At 39.9% G+C, this 23,497-nt stretch overlaps 1 protein-coding gene across 1 annotated transcript in view; it reads left to right on the top strand.

Moving 5' to 3' along the window:
- CDC20B (cell division cycle 20B) overlaps positions 1–23,497 on the top strand; it is a 129,654-nt gene continuing 106,157 nt past the window's right edge. The window contains exons 1-4 of the mRNA XM_053699688.1: positions 1–21; positions 71–290; positions 3,000–3,130; positions 6,501–6,597. Coding sequence (XP_053555663.1) covers positions 1–21; positions 71–290; positions 3,000–3,130; positions 6,501–6,597 — 469 coding nt within the window. The remainder of the gene's footprint in view (positions 22–70; positions 291–2,999; positions 3,131–6,500; positions 6,598–23,497) is intronic.

The raw sequence follows: 23,497 nt of genomic DNA, 5'->3' as shown, positions 1-23,497 counted from the left end.
ATGATTCTCAATTTCTTTATGGTGACTGAACTTTCATTTGACAGATGACCTTTTATTTATTTTCTAATAGACACCTGACATAGGAAAGACCTCGTATTCCAGGTTCAAAAGAAGCATCATGAGAAAGCGTGCAGCTCAGGATCCCATGGCTAGCAGCCCAATATCCACAAGGTGGCAGCAAAGCTATGAAAAAGAACAGGAACGCACCTCTCACAGCCAGTCAACTGACTGTTCTGTTTCTTCCTCTGATGAGTATTGGAGGACCCCAGAGAAGAGGTCTTTATTACCATGTGAGTACCCTAATTCTGCAAATTACCATCTCTACACAAACTGCAGCACAAATTCAGCTGCTATATTACACAAATGTGTCTTATGTAAAAATGGCATCATAGATTATTGCAGTCAACATAGTTTTAAATTCATGAATCTGTATAACAAAGCAATTTATCTTTATTATTTTCTATGAAGTATTCTGGTACATTATGACTTTTATGTCTTTGAATTGCTATAAAAGATTGGCATGAGAAAATACCTAAGCATCAAGTAATAATTAAAGATACAGTAGATTCCTTTCATGATTCAGATAGATCATGCAATTTTAAACAACTTTCCATTTGACATCTATTATCAAATTTGCTTTGTTCACTTGGTAACATTTGTTGAGGAAACAGCAATGCATTTACTTGGACCTAATTGAATACATTGGGTTAGCCAATGACAAGAGGCATATATGTGCAGCCACCAATCAGCAGCTAGCTCCTAGTAATTCATTGCTGCTTCTTCAACACATGGTATTAAGAGACTGGTCATAGAAGTAAATAGCAAAGTTACTTCAAATAGTATGCTCTGTCTGAATTGTGATAGAGAGAAAAAAAAAGTCAAAAAATGAACAAGAGACAATGACAAAAAGAGACAGATAAAGACAAACACCTAGATTACGAGTTGTGCATTAGGGTTAAAAAGCAGCGTTAAGAGGTCCCAATGCTGCTTTTTAACGCCCGCTGGTATTACGAGTCTTGCAGGGACAGGTGTACCGCTCACTTTTTTGGCCAGACTCGGAAATACCGCAAATCCACTTACGTCAATTGCGTATCCTATATTTTCAATGGGACTTGCATAGCGCCGGTATTACGAGTCTGACCAAAAGTGAGCGGTAAACCCTCTCCTGTCAAGCCTGGTACCGCATTTTAAAGTCAGTAGTTAAGAGTTTTACACTACAACGCCGTAGCATAAAACTCTTAACTAAAGTGCTAAAAAGTACACTAACACCCATAAACTACCTATTAACCCCTAAACCGAGGCCCCCCCACATTGCAAACACTAAAATAAATATTTTAACCCCTAATCTGCCGAACCGGACATCGCCGCCACTATAATAAATATATTAACCCCTAAACCGCCGCACTCCCGCATCGCAAACACTAGTTAAATATTATTAACCCCTAATCTGCAGGCCCTAACATCGCCGACACCTACCTAAATTTATTAAACCATAATCTGCTGCCCACAACGTCGCCGCCACTATATTAAATGTATTAACCCCTAAACCTAAGTCTAACCCTAACCCTAACACCCCCTAACTTAAATATAATTACAAAAAATCTAAATAAAATTACTACAATTACCTAAATAATTCCTATTTCAAACTAAATACTTACCTATAAAATAAACCCTAAACTGGCTACAATATAACTAATAGTTACATTGTAGCTATCTTAGGGTTTATTTTTATTTTACAGGCAACTTTTATTTTAACTAGGTAGAATAGTTATTAAATAGTTAGTAACTATTTAATAACTACCTAGTTAAAATAAAGACAAATGTACCTGTAAAATAAAACCTAACCTAAGTTACACTAACACCTAACACTACACTATAATTAAATAAATTAACTAAACTAAATACAATTAATTACAATTAAATAAAAGTCTAAAGTACAAAAAAAACAAACAATAAATTACAGAAAATAATAAAATAATTACAAGATTTTTAAACTAATTACACCTACTCTAAAATAAAAAAGCCCTACCCTACACTAAATTACAAATAGCCCTTAAAAGGGCCTTTTGCGGGGCATTGCCCCAAAGTAATCAGCTCTTTTACCTGTAAAACAAAAGTACAAATACCCCCGCAACATTAAAACCCACCACCCACACAACCAACCCTATTCTAAAACCCACCCAATCCCCCCTTAAAAAAACCTAACACTAACCCCTTGAAGATTACTCTAGAATTCTATCAGCCAATCGGAATTAAGGTAGAAAAAATCCTATTGGCTGATGCAATTTGAACAGCCAATAGAATGCCAGCTCAATCCTATTGGCTGATTGGATCAGCCAAAAGGATTGTAGTTCAATCCTATTGACTGATTGCATCAGCCAATAGGATTTTTTCTACCTTAATTCTGATTGGCTGATAGAATTCTATCAGCCAATCGGAATTGAAGGTACGCCATCTCGGATGACGTCACTTAACGGTACCGTCATTTAGTTAGAAGACTCCGGATGAAGAGGATGCTCCGCGTCGGATGTCTTGAAGATGGACCCACTCCGCGCCGGATGGATGAAGATAGAAGATGCCGTCTGGATGAAGACTTCTGCCCGTCTGGAGGACCTCTTCTGCCCGGCTTGGATGAAGACTTCTGCCCGTCTGGAGGACCACTTCTGCCCGGTTGGGTGAAGACGTTTTACGGTAGGGTTTAATGATTAAATAACCAAGGAATAGCCCTCACCTGTCCAAGAAACAGCTTTTAAATCAATTGTCCAATTACTTTTGGTCCCTTGAAAAAGAGGGGGCTACATATTAAAGAGCTGTAATTCCTAAACCCTTCCTCCAATTTGGATCATATTAAAGCTGATAGACTGCACTTTAAGCCCATATTAATTATTTAACTGTAAATTGAATTTATTTTGGTAAACAGACGAAGTAACAAAACTTGTGTCGGTATACAATTATTTCCGGACCTTACTGTATGTTAATTGTATTTTTTTTATTTTTAGGTTTTACAGAAGTATCCAACAACTGCAGCCCTGTCACTCATAAACCTCCCAGAACATTAGCACGGAACCTGACTCAGAAACCAGTGAGGAGGTTGCTTCTGCATCATCATAAAATGAAATTTCGCCACCAGGTGTGATTCCATGTAAATTAGTTTTTTAATGTGTTTATGATTAAGATGCTGTTTAAACTTTTGATGCTGTTAAGCTGCTCTATAAGCGATTCTTTGGAAGGTTTGCAGGGGACTTTCACACTTTTTTTTAACAAAACTCTATATTCTTTTATTTAATCAGTTTGCCCATCAGAACAAAGATTTGGTGTTTTACACCTGCCTTGTATTTATTTTTAAATATTTTATTGAGGTTTAAATACAAACATACATTCAAAAAAAAAAATACGATGAGCAAACAAAGAAAAAATACAACATATGTATGCAGTACAGTTAGAAGACTATGCATACATTATATTAAAATAACAGTAATCTTTGGATAGGTAGTATTGCTCCATACAGGTTAGGAGAGAAAATGCGGTGCTCATCATTAATGGTGGATATTATTCTACTTATAAACCCTCTAAAATGAATTAAGGAGGCCACATTTGGACCTCAGATGTTGGAGTGATAATACTTATTTATAGAAGGTATCTGGAGATGAATAGGCCACTCATGGACCACATCTTGTAAACCTCGTTTTTTATTTTTATAGTACTGTAATGCAATAGGCCACTATTGGACCTATTTAGGGTGATAATTAACATACCAAGTGATAACCACAACAAAAGTAATATTCCCAAATGGAAATAGCATGTTGAAGCAAACAATCAGAGACTCTTCTGAAAAGTTATGATGATCAGACCTGCTGAAGAATATGTAGTGATTAGAGCCATCTCTTTGGTAATATGTAAAGAAGAGTGTTAGGGAGGTATTGATTGCGTGGCATTGGCAAGATAAGCCACATAGTTAATCCCCCTGAATTAGGAGGCATATTATATACAGTGGGGGGGGGGTGGTGGGTTGAAAACTATTAGTAAACATATATAGCGCAGGAGACTGTTGAATTGTAGGGTATCAACTGTAGATAAATAGGGCAGCCCTCAAGGGTTTATGCTGTATGTTGGCAACTAAAGATTTTAAGGTTACTATGGGAGCGTCTTTCTAGTAGTATTAGGCATGTAATATAAGGAAAAATAAACATACACATTCTTTTTGGCAAGCTAAGGAGGCAAAGGGCCTCACAGCAGATTTAAGTTTGTGAGATTAAATATGTACGGAATGGAGCATAGATAGCATATCTAGAGCCTTGCCGCAAAGTACATTATAAACATTGCTTGCACAATTTGGTAAGCGCTGCGGTACAAGGCTATAACTGTAATATTTCCCCTGAGCTGTGCATTTGTGGAGTATAGGCGTCACTCCACCCCGGCCGCAGGCAGTCGCACGCCATGTCTAATAGTTATACTGAAGCCCAAGGGACATACGTAGGGGTCAGTACTCAATTCCAAAGCTCAGAGATAAATAGGGAGATGATAGTTTAGCTGTACTTTAGCAAGTGAGATGAACCAAATTTTAAAGCAATGACTAGACATACATTCCTAATAGCCCAAATTGTTGTAGCTTATTCACTATTAATAACAAATAACATGTAAGAAAACAGATATACCCCGCGCATCCCTAAAGATGATGCAAATAAATTAAGTAGGAGCTTTTCTGCATATTAAACTTTAAATAGCAGTTTGTTAGCATAGTATACTGTAATAAAATGTAGATGAATATTCAGATTCAAAAGACATGCCCGGAAGGGCAATATATAGTTAAACACATATAGTGGGTGTTTGAAAAAACATTTTGCCAACATAACATAATGTAGATTAGTATAAATGGGTACCTAAGGTAATTAGTAAATGAAAAGGAGAATGAACACAGCGTTTATCTTAACTATAACAGAACATGCTAAACAGTTAATTAGTCAAGGTATAAACTTGGGTAACTGTATTTCCCAGTCTGACTAAGGGAAAAGCACCGAACATACTCCACTCATAAACAAAATGCACAAATAGAAATATAGGAGGTAGCATATGTAGTCTAAGAGCTAGACACGATATCAGACATACATAGTGTGTGATTAATAATATATCAGTGCAAGAACTATCAAGTCAAATAAATTTTTAACAGTGTCTCTCCGCGGTCTAAAATGAAATCTAACATTCAGTGTGAATAGGTTAGGCCACCAGGAGGTAATAGGAGCAGTGACTCTATCCTACCCCAGCTTTCAAGCTGCTGCGAGTATCGATTATCCAGAGCTTAAATTCCCATGGACAAGTCAGAGTCCCAGGCAAGTGAACAGCCTGTGGATGCAGCGTGGCATTAGATGCAGACACTCCCGGGTTATGAGAGAGCTCATCAGCGTGAGCCCTCCCGGGTGTATCCCACCCATATGCCTGGGTTGATGTAAGCGCTGGTCGGGCCTTATCAATATCGCCACTCCAGGGTCGCAATAAAGTGAGATGACCTTTTTCGGCTTCAGCAGTAACTGCCGCTGCATGAGCCGATGTGATGGCTTCCACAGTCAATAAAGCCAGTGCTCCAGCTCCAAGTGCTACACCTGTCCCATTCGTTTTAGGGGCCGAGACTCTGTGGGTCCGACCAGCAAACACCTCCAACATGCAGTCCAAGCTAGGGCAGTCTAACATAGGCTTCACCGCAGCAGGTTGTAGTGGGTTTAGAGCCCGCATTGCTGTTGCACAATCATCCTCAGCGACTGACTGATCTATCCCCATTTCTAAGATGCTGTCACGAGTTGCTGCTGCTAGAGGGGTAGAGGCTAACCGCCCGCTGTCGGCTTCCACCTGTGGGGCTGTTAACGCGTCTGCACATTGTTCAGTGTCCGTGGCCAAGTCTGTGGCATCGTAGCAGAAACTTTTTTTTGCAGTGACTTACTCACAGTTGTCATTGAAGGGTGCGCTATTCCCAAAAGCCTCATGAAGAGCTTGTGTGAGACTGTGGAAGTGGCTGTGAAGGAGCCGCGCCATCTCTGATTCCCACATGGTCACGGCCTTCCGCATGGTAGTATTGCTGTTTTGCTCTCCTGCTCAGTCCAATCTCAGCCAGCCCCCACAACTCCACCAAAGTTATCCAGACATGGTCAAATGCTATCATAGGTGTTCAAAACACAAATTTTGATAGAGATACCCATAGTTATATCAAAGTTTAGTCAGGAGCTTAACACAGGCACGTCTCTGTCCTTGGATAGCTGGCTCCGCCCCCTCCTGCCTTGTATTTAGAATATTGTGATGCCTTACAGTGGACCATCTTACACATAAGCAATGCATTCCATAAAGTTTAAAGGTCTCTTTTTTCAGACTATATTCTGATTATAAAGGGTGGTCTTACATCACAAATACGACAACAAGTGGATTATGCATTTCTTCTAAGCTTTATACACATGCTCCAAACTTTCTTTCACTGAGTAACCTACAATGGACCTTCTCAATTGCTTGTATTGCAGACATGTCTTGAAGCTTTTGATGACAATAAGGATGAGCCATGCAACAGATGTGATAGCAGTATACAGTTATGTGAACAGGACACTTGCTCATGGAAAGGTAAGCATGGCTCATGTCATGTATATTCAGTGCCTAAATTACAAGTGGAGTGTAGAAATGTTAGCACTATGGGGCACTAAAGCACAAGCCATAGCCCTTCCATTTTTACTCTAATATTACAATATTAGATTCGAGTGAAAGCCTTGTGCGTGCAAACATCTGGAGGTCAGATACAGCTGGGTGCAATAAACCCCTCACATAATAATAGACTCTATGGGACTCACTTAAAAACGTAGGTCCTGGCATTCACTAGAGCGCTAACCTGAAGGCGCATATATATATTCACACATGAAAAAGAAAAGAAAAATAAATATTTTCTAATGGTGATGAACTAAATATAGAACTTTGAAATGTTTTAAGCAATCAAACTAGTACATTATACTTGCCCTAAAATGCCTGGGCCTATTTGTGGTCCTAGTCCAGCCCTGTATCTGTTTATCATGTATAATATATTAAAATAAACTATTTCACTCATATATACACATATAAATACTATTAAATCCCTTCACAGTCATATACCATATCCCTTAAAATCAATCTTGACACATTTGTTTATTGTAGTCTACAAACTTCACTCAGGTCTCCAGTGGCATGCAACACCTAACTAACCACTTGTAATGTGAGCGATGGTAACGCACCCTGAGCTATCTATTTAAAGTGAAAGGCACGCAAAAAAAAGTGACGACAGTGCTAACATTTTCTGGTAAATCTTTTTTTCCATTGATTTGTAATACCAGATTGTTTGTTATTCTTATTAATAAGGCTCCACTTGTCATTTAGGCCATAATATTTATAATAACCACAGCAGCCTTATTAACTACCGTAAATATGGGCTTGTAGTAAGGTTAACCCCTAAAAGGTACTTTGTACTTTGCACTTAATTTCTTTATTTGGTTTTGCAACAGCAGGTGTAAGAGCATAAATGAGAAGTTACAGAAACACAAGCTGCCTAAAACATCCCCTAATGTTGAGGCGTGTAGAAATGCCTTCATGGATTTACACTTTAACCCCTTAATGACCACAGCACTTTTCCATTTTCTGTCCGTTTGGGACCAAGGCTATTTTTACATTTCTGCGGTGTTTGTGTTTAGCTGTAATTTCCCTCTTACTCATTTAATGTACCCACACATATTATATACCGTTTTTCTCGCCATTAAATGGACTTTCAAAATATACCATTATTTTCATCATATCTTATAATTTACTATAAAAAAAATTATAAAATATGAGGCAAAAATTGAAAAAAACACACTTGTTCTAACTTTGACCCCCAAAATCTGTTACACATCTACAACCACCAAAAAAAACATATGCTAAATAGTTTCTAAATTTTGTCCTGAGTTTAGAAATACCCAATGTTTACATGTTCTTTGCTTTTTTTGCAAGTTATAGGGCCATAAATACAAGTAGCACTTTGCTATTTCCAAACCACTTTTTTCAAAATTAGCGCTATTTACATTGGGACACTGATATCTTTCAGGAATCCCTGAATATCCATTGACATGTATATATTTTTTTTTAGAAGACATTCCAAAGTATTGATCTAGGCCCATTTTGGTATATTTCATGACACCATTTCACTGCCAAATGCGATCAAATAAAAAAAATTGTTCACTTTTTCACAATTTGTTTCACAAACTTTAGGTTTCTCACTGAAATTATTTACAAACAACTTATGCAATTATAGCATAAATGGTTGTAAATGCTTCTCTGGGATCCCCTTTGTTCATAAATAGCAGACATATATGGCTTTGGCTTTGCTTTTTACTAATTAGAAGGCTGCTAAATGCGACTGCGCACCACACGTGTATTATGCCCAGCAGCGAAGGGGTTAATTAGGGAGCATGTAGGGAGCTTCTAGGGTTAATTTTAGCTTCAGTGTAGTGTAGTAGACAACCCCAAGTATTGATCTAGGCCCATTTCTCCAACATTGGTGTGTCCGGTCCACGGCGTCATCCTTACTTGTGGGATATCTCTTCCCCAACAGGAAATGGCAAAGAGTCCCAGCAAAGCTGGCCATATAGTCCCTCCTAGGCTCCGCCCACCCCAGTCATTCTCTTTGCCGTTGCACAGGCAACATCTCCACGGAGATGGTTAAGAGTTTTTTTGGTGTTTAAATGTAGTTTTTATTCTTCTATCAAGTGTTTGTTATTTTAAAATAGTGCTGGTATGTACTATTTACTTTGAAACAGAAAAGGATGAAGATTTCTGTTTGTGAGAGGAAGATGATTTTAGCAGACAGTAACTAAAATCGATTGCTGTTTCCACATAGGACTGTTGAGATGAAGTAACTTCAGTTGGGGGAAGCAGTTAGCAGACTTTTCTGCTTAAGGTATGACTAGCCATATTTCTAACAAGACGATGTGATGCTGGAAGGCTGTCATTTCCCCTCATGGGGACCGGTAAGCCATTTTCTTAGTCAAACAAACAGAATAAAGGGCTTAATATGGGATAAAAAACTGGTAGACATTTTTATGGGCTAAATCGATTGCTTTATTTGGGCATTTTATTCATATTTATGCTGACAATTTGCATTTATAAACTTGGGGAACGTTTATTAAACGGCAGGCACTGTATTAGACACCTTTTCCAGTCAGGGGGCCTTCCTAGTTGTAGACTGAGCCTCATTTTCGCGCCATTACTGCGCAGTTGTTTTTTGAGAGCAGGGAATGCAGACGCATGTGTGAGGATCTAAAAATTGCTGGAAAAGCTTCTAGAAGGCGTCAATTGGTATCGTATTACCCTCTGGGCTTGGTTGGGTCTCAGCAAAGACTATAGCTGGGACTGTATAGGGGTTAAATTTATAAACGGCTCCGGTTCCGTTATTGTAAGGGTTAAAGCTCTGAAATTTGGTGTGCAATACTATTAATGCTTTAAGACAATGTGGTGAAATTTTGGTAATTTTTGAACAATTCCTTCATACTTTTTCACATATTCAGTAATAAAGTGTTTTCTGTTTAAAATTTAAAGAGACAGTAACGGTTTTGTTTTAAAACGTTTTTTGTGCTTTGTTGACAAGTTTAAGCCTGTTTAACATGTCTGTACCTTCAGATAAGCTATGTTCTATATGTATGAAAGCCAATGGGGCCTAGTTATCAAGCCGTCAACCTCAAATACGCTGGAATTCCGCAGCGTATTTGTGGCGAGGCTGATTCGCCTTAGTTATCAAAGGCTCGAGACCGGCAAAAGTAGAATTTTGTGACGTAAGCTTCGATCCGTCGGACTCAGTCCGACACAGATCGATTCTTACGTCACTCCAGATGTTCCGCACACAAGTGCGGCACATTCTCACTACTTTTGCTAGCTATCCAAAAACTAGCAGGTACGCTCGGCACTTTTACGGCCCAGCGTACCTGGTTTTCAATCCGCCACCCCTGGAGGCGGCGGATCCCATAGGAATCAATGGGAGTCTGACCATAGCGAAAGTACAAGTTCGCTGCTGACAGACATCCCATTGATTTCTATGGGAGCTGTCTGCACCTAACACCCTAACATGTACCCCGAGTCTAAACACCACTAATCTGACCCCCCCTACACCGCCGCAACTAAATAAAGTTATTACCCCCTAAACCGCCGCTCCCGGAGCCCACCGCAAGCTACTCTATACATATTAACCCCTAAACCGCCGCTCCCGGAGCCCACCGCAACTATAATAAATGTATTAACCCCTAAACCGCCGCTCCCTGAACCCGCCGCAACCTATATTAAATGTATTAACCCCTATCCTGCCCCCCCTACACCGTCGCCACCTATAATAAATTTATTAACCCCTAATCTGCCCCCCACTACGCCGCCGCCACTGTAATAAAATTATTAACCCCTAAACCTAAGTCTAACCCTAACGCCCCCCTAACTTAAATATTAATTAAATAAATCTAAATAAATTAACTCTTATTAACTAAATGAATCCTATTTAAAACTAAATACTTACCTTTAAAATAAACCCTAATATAGCTACAATATAAATAATAATTATATTATAGCTATCTTAGGATTTATATTTATTTTACAGGTAACTTTGTATTTATTTTAGCTAGTTAGAATAGTTATTAAATAGTTATTAACTATTTAATAACTACCTAGCTAAAAGAAATACAAAATTACCTGTAAAATAAATCCTAACTTAAGTTACAATTAAACCTAATACTACACTATCATTAAATTAACTAAATAAACTACCTACAAAGAACTACAAGGAAATACAATTACATAAACTAACTAAAGTACAAAAAATAAAAAAAGCTAAGTTACAAAAAATAAAAAATTAAGTTACAAACATGTTAAAAATATTACAACAATTTTAAGCTACTTACACCTAATCTAAGCCCCCTAATAAAATAACAAACCCCCCCAAAATAAAAAAATGCCCTACCCTATTCTAAATTAAATAAATTTCAAAGCTCTTTTACCTTACCAGCCCTTAAAAGGGCCATTTGTGGGGGCATGCCCCAAAAAGTTCAGCTCTTTTGCCTGTAAAAGAAAAATACAACCCCCCCCCAACATTAAAACCCACCACCCACATACCCCTAATCTAACCCAAAACCCCTTACAAAAACCTAACACTAATCCCCTGAAGATCATCCTACCTTGAGTCGTCTTCACTCAGCCGAGCCACCGATGGAACTGAAGAGGACATCCGGAGCGGAAGAAGTTAATCCTCCAAGCGGCGCTGAAGAAATCTTCCATCCGATGAAGTCATCATCCAGGCGGCGCTGAAGAAGTCTTCGATCCGGCCGATGTCATCTTCAAAGAGGCGCTGAAGAGGTCTTCTATCCGGGCGAAGTCATCTTCCAAGCCGGGTCTTGAATCTTCCTTCCGCCGACGCGGAACCACCTTCTTCACCGACGGACTACGACGAATGACGGCTCCTTTAAGGGACGTCATCCAAGATGGCGTCCCCTCAATTCCGATTGGCTGATAGGATTCTATCAGCCAATCGGAATTAAGGTAGGAAAAATCTGATTGGCTGATGGAATCAGCCAATCAGATTGAGCTCGCATTCTATTGGCTGTTCCGATCAGCCAATAGAATGCAAGCTCAATCTGATTGGCTGATTGGATCAGCCAATCGGATTGAACTTGAATCTGATTGGCTGATTCCATCAGCCAATCAGATTTTCCTACCTTAATTCCGATTGGCTGATAGAATCCTATCAGCCAATCGGAATTGAGGGGACGCCATCTTGGATGACGTCCCTTAAAGGAGCCGTCATTCGTCGTAGTCCGTCGGTGAAGAAGGTGGTTCCGCGTCGGCGGAAGGAAGATTCAAGACCCGGCTTGGAAGATGACTTCGCCCGGATAGAAGACCTCTTCAGCGCCTCTTTGAAGATGACATCGGCCGGATCGAAGACTTCTTCAGCGCCGCCTGGATGATGACTTCATCGGATGGAAGATTTCTTCAGCGCCGTTTGGAGGATTAACTTCTTCCGCTCCGGATGTCCTCTTCAGTTCCATCGGTGGCTCGGCTGAGTGAAGACGACTCAAGGTAGGATGATCTTCAGGGGATTAGTGTTAGGTTTTTGTAAGGGGGGTTTGGGTTAGATTAGGGGTATGTGGGTGGTGGGTTTTAATGTTGGGGGGGGTTGTATTTTTCTTTTACAGGCAAAAGAGCTGAACTTTTTGGGGCATGCCCCCACAAATGGCCCTTTTAAGGGCTGGTAAGGTAAAAGAGCTTTGAAATTTATTTAATTTAGAATAGGGTAGGGATTTTTTTTTATTTTGGGGGGGTTTGTTATTTTATTAGGGGGCTTAGATTAGGTGTAAGTAGCTTAAAATTGTTGTAATATTTTTAACATGTTTGTAACTTAATTTTTTATTTTTTGTAACTTAGCTTTTTTTATTTTTTGTACTATAGTTAGTTTATGTAATTGTATTTCATTGTAGTTCTTTGTAGGTAGTTTATTTAGTTAATTTAATGATAGTGTAGTATTAGGTTTAATTGTAACTTAAGTTAGGATTTATTTTACAGGTAATTTTGTATTTCTTTTAGCTAGGTAGTTATTAAATAGTTAATAACTATTTAATAACTATTCTAACTAGCTAAAATAAATACAAAGTTACCTGTAAAATAAATATAAATCCTAAGATAGCTATAATATAAGTATTAATTACATTGTAGCTATCTTAGGGTTTATTTTACAGGTAAGTATTTATTTTTAAATAGGAATAATTTATTAAAGTATAGTGTAGTGTTAGGTGTAATTGTAACTTAGGTTAGGATTTATTTCACAGGTACATTTCTCTTTATTTTAGCTAGGTAATCCTAAGATAGCTAGCATATAATTATTATTTATATTGTAGCTATATTAGGGTTTATTTTATAAGTAAGTATTTAGTTTTAAATAGGATTCATTTAGTTAATAAGAGTTAATTTATTTAGATTTATTTAATTAATATTTAAGTTAGGGGGGCGTTATGGTTAGGGTTAGACTTAGGTTTAGGGGTTAATAATTTTATTACAGTGGCGGCGGCGTAGTGGGGGGCAGGATAGGGGTTAATAAATTTATTATAGGTTGCGGCGGGTTCATGGAGCGGCGGTTTAGGGGTTAAACTATTTATTTAGTTGCGGAGAGGTGCGGGATCAGCAGGATAGGGGTTAATAATTTTATAATAGAGGGCGACGGTATAGGGGGGGCAGGATAGGGGTTACTAGGTATAATGTAGGTGGCAGTGGTGTCCGGGAGCGGCGGTTTAGGGGTTAATACATTTATAAGAGTTGCGGCAGGGTCTAGGAGCGGCGGTTTAGGGTTTAGTAACTTTATTTAGTTGCGGGGGCCTCCGGGGGCGCCGGTATAGGGGGTAGAACAGTGTAGTTTAGTGTGAGTGCTTAGTGACAGGCTAGCAATAAAGCTGGGAAAAAGCCGAAGGGCAGCGAGATCGGATGAGTGATAACTGTCACAGTCCGCTGCTCATCGCCCCGCGGCTTTTTGACAGCTTTATTTGATAACTTAGGCGAACGTATTCAAGGTCCGCGGCGGCGAAGGTAGGCGAGCTTAGGCGGACGTATTGGGCCGGCGAAGCCAGAAAAGTAGACGGCTTGATAACTACCCCCCAATGTGTCTCCCCATTTAGATTTATGTGATAATTGTGCCATAGCGTCCAAACAAAGTAAGGACAGTACTGCCACAGATAATGAAATTGCCCAAGATGATTCCTCAGATGAGGGGAGTAAACATGATACTACATCATCTCCTACTGTGTCTACACCAGTTTTGCCCACGCAGGAGGCCCCTAGTACATCTAGTGCGCCAATGCTTATTACCATGCAACAATTAACGGCTGTAATGGATAACTCCATAGCAAATATTTTATCCAAAATGCCTACTTATCAGAGAAAGCGCGATTGCTCTGTTTTAAACACTGAAGAGCAGGAGGGCGCTGATGATAATTGTTCTGTTATACCCTCACACCAATCTGAAGGGGCCATGAGGGAGGTTTTGTCAGATGGAGAAATTTCAGATTCAGGAAAAAATTTTCAACAAGCTGAACCTGATGTTGTGACATTTAAATTTAAATTAGAACATCTCCGCGCACTGCTTAAGGAGGTGTTATCTACTCTGGATGATTGTGACAACTTGGTCATTCCAGAGAAATTATGCAAGATGGACAAGTTCCTAGAGGTTGCGGTGCACCCCAACGCTTTTCCTATACCCAAGCGGGTGGCGGACATAGTAAATAAGGAGTGGGAAAAGCCCGGCATACCTTTTGTTCCCCCCCCTATATTTAAGAAATTATTTCCTATGGTCGACCCCAGAAAGGACTTATGGCAGACAGTCCCTAAGGTCGAGGGGGCAGTTTCTACTCTAAACAAACGCACTACTATTCCTATCGAAGATAGTTGTGCTTTCAAAGATCCTATGGATAAAAAATTGGAAGGTTTGCTTAAAAAGATTTTTGTACAGCAAGGTTACCTTCTACAACCAATTTCGTGCATTGTTCCTGTCACTACAGCAGCGTGGTTCTGGTTCGAGGAACTAGAAAAGTCGCTCAGTAGAGAGACTCCATATGAGGAGGTTATGGACAGAGTTCACGCACTTAAGTTGGCTAACTCTTTTATTTTAGATGCCGCTTTGCAATTAGCTAGATTAGCTGCGAAAAATTCAGGGTTTGCTATCGTGGCGCGCAGAGCGCTTTGGCTAAAGTCTTGGTCAGCGGATGTGTCATCCAAGACAAAATTGCTTAACATCCCTTTCAAAGGTAAAACTCTATTTGGACCAGAATTGAAAGAGATTATTTCAGACATCACTGGGGGAAAGGGCCACGCCCTTCCACAAGATAGGTCTTTCAAGGCTAAAAATAAGTCTAATTTTCGTTCCTCTCGCAATTTCAGGAACGGACCGGCCTCTAATTCTGCATCCTCTAAGCAAGAGGGTAATGCCTCACAACCCAAACCAGCCTGGAAACCGATGCAAGGCTGGAACAAGGGTAAGCAGGTCAAGAAGCCTGCCGCTGCTAATAAAACAGCATGAAGGAGTAGCCCCCGATCCGGGACCGGATCTAGTGGGGGGCAGACTCTCTCTCTTTGCTCAGGCTTGGGCAAGAGATGTTCAGGATCCCTGGGCGCTAGAAATAGTTTCTCAAGGTTATCTCCTGGAATTCAAGGAACTACCCCCAAGGGGAAGGTTCCACATGTCTCACTTATCCTCAAACCAAATAAAGAGACAGGCATTCTTACATTGTGTAGAAGACCTGTTAAAGATGGGAGTGATACACCCAGTTCCAATAAAGGAACAAGGAATGGGATTTTATTCCAATCTGTTCGTAGTTCCCAAAAAAGAGGGAACTTTCAGACCAATTTTGGATTTGAAGATCCTAAACAAATTTCTCAGGGTACCATCGTTCAAGATGGAAACCATTCGAACGATTCTACCCACTATCCAGGAAAGTCAATTTATGACTACCGTGGATCTAAAGGATGCGTACCTACATATTCCTATCCACAAGGAACATCATCAGTTCCTAAGGTTCGCTTTTCTGGACAAGCATTACCAGTTTGTGGCCTCCCATTCGGGTTAGCCACTGCTCCAAGGATTTTCACAAAGGTGCTAGGGTCCCTTCTAGCGGTTCTAAGACCGAGGGGCATTGCAGTAGTACCTTACTTGGACGACATTCTAATACAAGCGTCGTTCCTGTCAAAAGCAAAGGCTCATACAGACATCGTTCTGGCCTTTCTCAGATCACACGGATGGAAGGTGAACATAGAAAAAAGTTCTCTGTCTCCGTCGACAAGAGTTCCCTTCTTGGGAACAATAATAGATTCCTTAGAAATGAGGATTTTTCTGACAGAGGTCAGAAAATCAAAACTTCTAAGCTCTTGTCAAGTTCTTCATTCTGTTCCTCGTCCTTCCATAGCGCAGTGCATGGAAGTTGTAGGGTTGATGGTTGCAGCAATGGACATAGTTCCTTTTGCACGAATTCATCTAAGACCATTACAACTGTGCATGCTCAAACAGTGGAATGGGGACTATACAGACTTGTCTCCAATGATTCAAGTAGATCAGAAGACCAGAGATTCACTCCGTTGGTGGCTGACCCTGGACCATCTGTCCCAGGGAATGAGCTTCCGCAGACCAGAGTGGGTCATTGTCACGACCGACGCCAGTCTAGTGGGCTGGGGCGCGGTCTGGAAATCCCTGAAAGCTCAGGGTCTATGGTCTCGGGAAGAGTCTCTTCTCCCGATAAACATTCTGGAACTGAGAGCGATATTCAATGCTCTCAGGGCTTGGCCTCAGCTAGCAAAGGCCAGATTCATAAGGTTCCAATCAGACAACATGTCGACCGTTGCGTATATCAATCATCAGGGGGGAACAAGGAGTTCCCTGGCGATGAAAGAAGTGACCAAAATAATTCAATGGGCGGAGGATCACTCCTGCCACCTGTCTGCGATCCACATCCCAGGTGTGGAAAACTGGGAGGCGGATTTTCTGAGTCGTCAGACATTCCATCCGGGGGAGTGGGAACTCCATCCGGAGATCTTTGCCCAAATAACTCAATTATGGGGCATTCCAGACATGGATCTGATGGCGTCTCGTCAGAACTTCAAGGTTCCTTGCTACGGGTCCAGATCCAGGGATCCCAAGGCGACTCTAGTAGATGCACTAGTAGCACCTTGGACCTTCAACCTAGCTTATGTATTTCCACCGTTTCCTCTCATTCCCAGGCTGGTAACCAGGATCAATCAGGAGAGGGCCTCGGTGATCTTGATAGCTCCTGCGTGGCCACGCAGGACTTGGTATGCAGACCTGGTGAATATGTCATCGGCTCCACCATGGAAGCTACCTTTGAGACAGGACCTTCTTGTTCAGGGTCCATTCGAACATCCAAATCTGGTCTCCCTCCAGCTGACGGCTTGGAGATTGAACGCTTGATTCTATCGAAGCGTGGGTTTTCAGATTCTGTGATAGATACTCTGGTTCAGGCCAGAAAACCGGTAACTAGAAAGATTTACCATAAAATATGGAAAAGATATATCTGTTGGTGTGAATCCAAAGGATTCCCATGGAATAAGATAAAAATTCCTAAGATTCTCTCCTTTCTACAAGAAGGTTTGGAGAAAGGATTATCTGCAAGTTCTCTAAAGGGACAGATCTCTGCTTTATCTGTCTTACTACACAAAAGACTGGCAGCTGTGCCAGATGTTCAAGCATTTGTTCAGGCTCTGGTTAGGATCAAGCCTGTTTACAGACCTTTGACTCCTCCCTGGAGTCTAAATCTAGTTCTTTCAGTTCTTCAAGGGGTTCCGTTTGAACCTTTACATTCCATAGATATTAAGTTACTATCTTGGAAAGTTTTGTTTTTGGTTGCAATCTTCCTTGTTTGTTGTTTATTCTGGTAAAAGGAGAGGTCAAAAAGCGACTTCTACCGCTCTTTCCTTTTGGCTTAAAAGCATCATCCGATTGGCTTATGAGACTGCCGGACGGCAGCCTCCTGAAAGAATCACAGCTCACTCCACTAGGGCTGTGGCTTCCACATGGGCCTTTAAGAACGAGGCTTCTGTTGACCAGATATGTAAGGCAGCGACTTGGTCTTCACTGCACACTTTTGCCAAATTTTACAAATTTGATACTTTTGCTTCTTCGGAGGCTATTTTTGGGAGAAAGGTTTTGCAAGCTGTGGTGCCTTCCGTTTAGGTAACCTGATTTGCTCCCTCCCTTCATCCGTGTCCTAAAGCTTTGGTATTGGTTCCCACAAGTAAGGATGACGCCGTGGACCGGACACACCAATGTTGGAGAAAACAGAATTTATGCTTACCTGATAAATTACTTTCTCCAACGGTGTGTCCGGTCCACGGCCCGCCCTGGTTTTTTAATCAGGTCTGATGAATTATTTTCTCTAACTACAGTCACCACGGTACCATATGGTTTCTCCTATATATATTTCCTCCTGTCCGTCGGTCGAATGACTGGGGTGGGCGGAGCCTAGGAGGGACTATATGGCCAGCTTTGCTGGGACTCTTTGCCATTTCCTGTTGGGGAAGAGAATATCCCACAAGTAAGGATGACGCCGTGGACCGGACACACCGTTGGAGAAAGTAATTTATCAGGTAAGCATAAATTCTGTTTTTGGTATATTTCATGCCACCATTTCACCGCCAAATGCAATCAAATTAAAAAAAACGCTAAATTTTTCACAATTTTAGGTTTCTCACTGAAATTATTTACAAACAGCTTGTGTAATTATGGCACAAATGGTTGTAAATGCTTCTCTGGGATCCCCTTTGTTCAGAAATAGCAGACATATATGACTTTGGCGTTGCTTTTTGGTAATTAGAAGGCCGCTAAGTGCTGCTGCGCATCACACGTGTATTATGGCTAGCAGTGAAGGGGTTAATTAGGTAGTTTGTAGGGAGCTTGCAGGGTTAATTTTAGCTTTAGTGTAGAGATCAGCCTCCCACCTGACACATCAGACCCCCTGATCCCTCCCAAACAGCTCCCTTCCCTCCCCCACACCACAATTGTCCCCGCCATCTTAAGTACTGGCAGAAAGTCTGCCAGTACTAAAATAAAAGTTTTTTTTTTTTAAAAAAATAAAATAAATTTTTAGCATATTTACAAATGCTACTTTGTAGGATCCCCCCTTAGCCCCCAACCTCCCTGATCCCCCCCAAAACAGCTCTCTAACCCTCCCCCTCTGCCTTATTGGGGTCCATCTTGGGTACTGGCAGCTGTCTGCCAGTACCCAGTTTGCAAGAGAAATGTTTTTATTTTTTTATTTTTATGTTCTTTTTCTGTAGTGTAGCTTCCCCCCCACACAGACCAATCCCCCACCCCCTGACTAATGTAGTTTTATATAAATATTGACTACTTTTTAAAACTTTTAATACATCATTTTTCTGTAGTGGAGCGGTTCCCACCCACTCCCTCCCCGTGCACGCGCCCCCGCCCTCCCGTGCACGCGTCCGTGCGCGCCTCCGATCACCCCCGCCCACGATCCCGCCCCCCTCCACATCATCAGGGCCATCGATGCCCGCCTCCCGAACCGGCTCCCACCCACCAACGGATTTAGCCGGTGATGTCCGGTGCAGAGAGGGCCACAGAGTGGCTCTCTCTGCACCGGATTGCTAAAAAAGGTTATTGCAGGATGCCTCGATATCGAGGCATCACTGCAATAACCGGAAAGCAACTGGAAGCGAGCAGGATCGCTTCCAGCTGCTTTCCAGACCAAGGACGTACGCCACACGTCCTCGGTCATTAACTGTATTTTTTTTGAGGACTTGTGGCGTACGTCCTTGGTCGTTAAGGGGTTAAAGGGACAGTTTAATCAAAATTAAACTTTCATTATTCAGATAGGGCATGCAATTTTAAACAACTTTTTGATTTACTTTTATCATCAAATTTGCTTTGTTCTCGTGGTATTCTATGTTTAAAGCTAAACCTAGGTAGGTTAATATGCTAATTTCTAAGTTTTTAAAAGGACAGTCAACACCAGAATTTTTGTTGTTTAAAAAGGTAGATAATCCCTTTATTACCCATTCCCCAGTTTTGCATAATCAACACAGTTATAATAATACACATTTTACCTCTGTAATAACCTTGTATCTAAGCCTCCTGCAAACTGCCCCTTATTTCAGTTCTTTTGACAGACTTGCATTTTAGCCAATCAGTGCTCATTGCTAGGAGCTTCACGTGCGTGAGCTCAATGTTATCTATATGAAACACATGAACTAGCACCCTCTAGTGGTGAAAAACTGTAAAAATGCTTTCAGATTAGAGGCGCCCTTCAAGGTCTAAGAAATTAGCATATGAACCTCCTAGGTTTAGCTTTCAACTAAGAATACCAAGAGAACAAAGCAAAATTGGTGATAAAAGTAAATTTGGAAAGTTGTTTAAAATTACATGCCCTATTTAAATCATGAAAGGTTGTTTGTTTGTTTGTTTGTTTTTTTTTACTTGACTGTCCCTTTAACCCCTTAGTGACCAGACCATTTTTCAATTTTCTTACCGTTAAGGACCAGGGCTTTTTTTACATTTCTGCTGTGTTTGTGTTTAGCTGTAATTTTCCTCTTACTCATTTACTGTACCCACACATATTATATACAGTTTTTCTCGCCATTAAAGGGACAGTCTACACCAAAATTGTTATTGTTTAAAAAGATAGATAATCCCTTTATTACCCATTACCTAGTTTTGCATAACCAACACAGTTGTATAAATACACCTTTTACCTCTGTGATTACCTTGTGTCTAAGTCTCTGCAAACTGCCCCATTATTTCAGTTCTTTTGAAAGACACTGGAACTCCATGTGCGTGAGCACAGTGTTATCTATATGACACACTTGAACTAACACCCTCTAGTGGTGAAAAACTGTCAAAATGCCCTGAGAGAAGAGGCGGCCTTCAAGGGCTTAGAAATTAGCATATGAACCTCCTAGGTTTAGCTTTCAAATAAGAATACCAAGAGAACAAAGCAAAATTATTGTTAAAAGTAAAATTGTTTAAAAGGACATTCTCTATCTGAATCATGATAGTTTATTTTGGACTAGATTGTCCCTTTAAATGGACTTTCTAAAGATACCATTATTTTTCATCATATCTTATAATTTACTATAATTTTTTTAAATAAAATATGATGAAAAAATTGAACAAAAAACACACACTTTTTCTAAGTTTGACCCCCAAATTCTGTTATACATCTACAACCACCAAAAAACACCCATGCTAAATCTAAATAGTTTCTAAAATTTGTCCTGAGTTTAGAAATACCCAATGTTTACATGTTCTTTGCTTTTTTTTGCAAGTTATAGAACAATAAATATAAGTAGCACTTTGCTATTTCCAAACCATTCCCCCACAAATTAGCGATAGTTACATTGTAACACTGATATCTGTCAGGAATCCCTGAATATCCTTTGACATGTATATATATATTTTTTAGTAGACAACCTAAAGTATTGATCTAGGCCCATTTTGGTATATTTCATGCCACCATTTCACTGCCAAATGCGATAAAAAAAAAAAAAAATCGTTTACTTTTTCACAAACTTTAGGTTTCTTACTGAAATTATTTACAAACAGCTTGTGCAATTATGGCACAAATGGTTGTAAATGCTTCTCTGGGATCCCCTTTGTTCAAAAATAGCAAACATTTATGGCTTTGGCATTACTTTTTGGTAATAAGAAGGCAGCTAAATGCTGCTGCACACCACCCTTGTATTATGCCAACAGTGAAGGGGTTCATTAGGGAGCTTGTAGGGTTCATTTTAGCTTTAGTGTAGTGTAGTAGACAACTCAAAGTATTGATCTAGGCCCATTCATTTAATTCCACCATATCACCACCAAATGCGATCAAATAAAAAAAATATTAACTATTTCACTAACTTTAGGTTTCTCACTGAAATTATTTACAAACAGCTTGTGCAATTATGGCACACATGGTTGTAAATGCTGCTCTGGGTCCCCTTTGTTCAGAAATAGCAGACATATATTGCTTTGGCATTGATTTTTTGTAATTAGAAGGCCGCTAAATGCCGCTGCGCACCACACTTTTATTATACCCAGCAGTGAAGGGGTTAATTAGGTAGCTTGTAGGTAGCTTGTAGGGGTAATTTTAGTTTTAGTGTAGAGATTAGCATCCCACCTGACACATCCCACCCCTGATCCCTCCCTGACCCCCCTCAAACAGCTCTCTTCCCTCCCCATCTCACAATTGTCACCGCCATCTTAAATACCCCCCAAATTGCTCTCTAACCCTCCCCCCTCTACCTATTTTCCACCATCTTGGTCAATATTGAGGCATCGCTGCCATACCCTGAAAGCAGCTGGAAGCGATCACGTCATTGGTTCTTAACTGACACTTTTTGTCGTTAAGGGTTAAAGGGCCGCCTCTAATCTCGGTGCATTTTGACAGTTGTTCCCAGTTAGACAGTGCTAGTTCACGTGTGCCATATAGATAATATTGTGCTCACTTCTGTGGAGTTACATAGGAGTCAGCACTGATTGGCTAAAATGCAAGTATGTCAAAAGAAATGAGATAAGAGAGCAGTCTGCAGGGTTAGATACAAGGAAAAAATGTATTAATATAATCGTGTTGGTTATGCAAAACAGAGGAATGGGTAATAAAGGGATTATCTATCTTTTTAAGCAATAAAAATTCTGAGTAGACTGTCACTTTAAAATGTTCTGTTTGTTCTTAAGGTGAACTTATTCACTGGACACGTACTGTGATTAAAGATTTGTTTTATGTGAAATAGCAGAAATGCAATGATGCGCTGTTACTCCTCATCACTATACTCTAGCTATGTGCTAAGTGACCACAGTGTGAAGTCTAGTAAACTAGATTATCAGTGTATATTTAGTGGTTACTGTGTGAGAGATTCACACTTCATATTTGTTGAGAGTAATGAGAAGACTAAACATATAAAAGGAATAACCTATTAGCCAATACTTATTTGTATTCATGAGAATATCTTTTCTTTTTTTAAATTATTTTATTGAGGTTTAAGCAATGACGTAACAAATAGTCAGTGTCAAGATACAGAAATACCACAGCTCTTGGGTAGTACAGAAATACACACTAGATAGAGCAATGTCAAAAAGAACGGTAGTCAGGTTATATCAACATTTGTTTTACATAAATAAAAGCGAAAAAACACATCCCATGAAAACAATGTCTACAGCATACATAGATAATATAGTAACACAGCTATTTATGACCTCTAGCATGAAGGCCTCTTTTTCTTTTAAATGATATTGCACCTCCTTTACCAAGCTAAAGCCACTCTTAGTTCTATTGTAAATAGCAGTTACCGGTGGACGCTTGAGAATATAGGGCCACTTTTGGACCCTCAGCTAAGATTTAAGCTTGTTTGAGTTTTGCAAAGTTATATGAAACTTTCAAACATTATTAAAATAGTGTTATGAGTTCAAAACCCTTAGGGGCTGTTATCAATTGAACCACTATTAATGTATAAATTTGTTAGCAATTGCACTCATAATATGTGCAATAGAATATATTAGGAAAAAAGGACATAATAAACCTAAAAGGAGTGAAACCATCATAAATAGGGTGACCATATTGCCGCTTTAAAAAGGGACACATATGAAAAATACATATGACAGGGCTGTTTTCAGGGCTGTTTAAATAAATGTTTTGTATAAGAACCCTGTCATATGTATGTTTCATATGTATCCCTTTTTAAAGCGGCAATATGGTCACCCTAATTATAAAACAATATGTAGAACTAACCGGTTCCTTGGGGTGTAATTTAGGCATCAGTAAATATAATCGCTTAATTTGGTAGGTAGTACAATATAAGAAGTAAAGAGAGATGAGTATTTTAATAGAGTATTGTCCACCAATTTAAAACTTTATGTATGTAAAGTCTGAATGGGTTAAATCTGTAAAGATCAATATTCAAAATATCTATCATTGTAACTCAGCTTTTATATGTTAACCCCTCCACA

The sequence above is a fragment of the Bombina bombina genome, chromosome 2, assembly GCF_027579735.1.
Source record: "Bombina bombina isolate aBomBom1 chromosome 2, aBomBom1.pri, whole genome shotgun sequence".
Lineage (NCBI taxonomy): Eukaryota > Metazoa > Chordata > Amphibia > Anura > Bombinatoridae > Bombina > Bombina bombina.
This window is presented reverse-complemented; position numbering and strand designations above follow the sequence as displayed.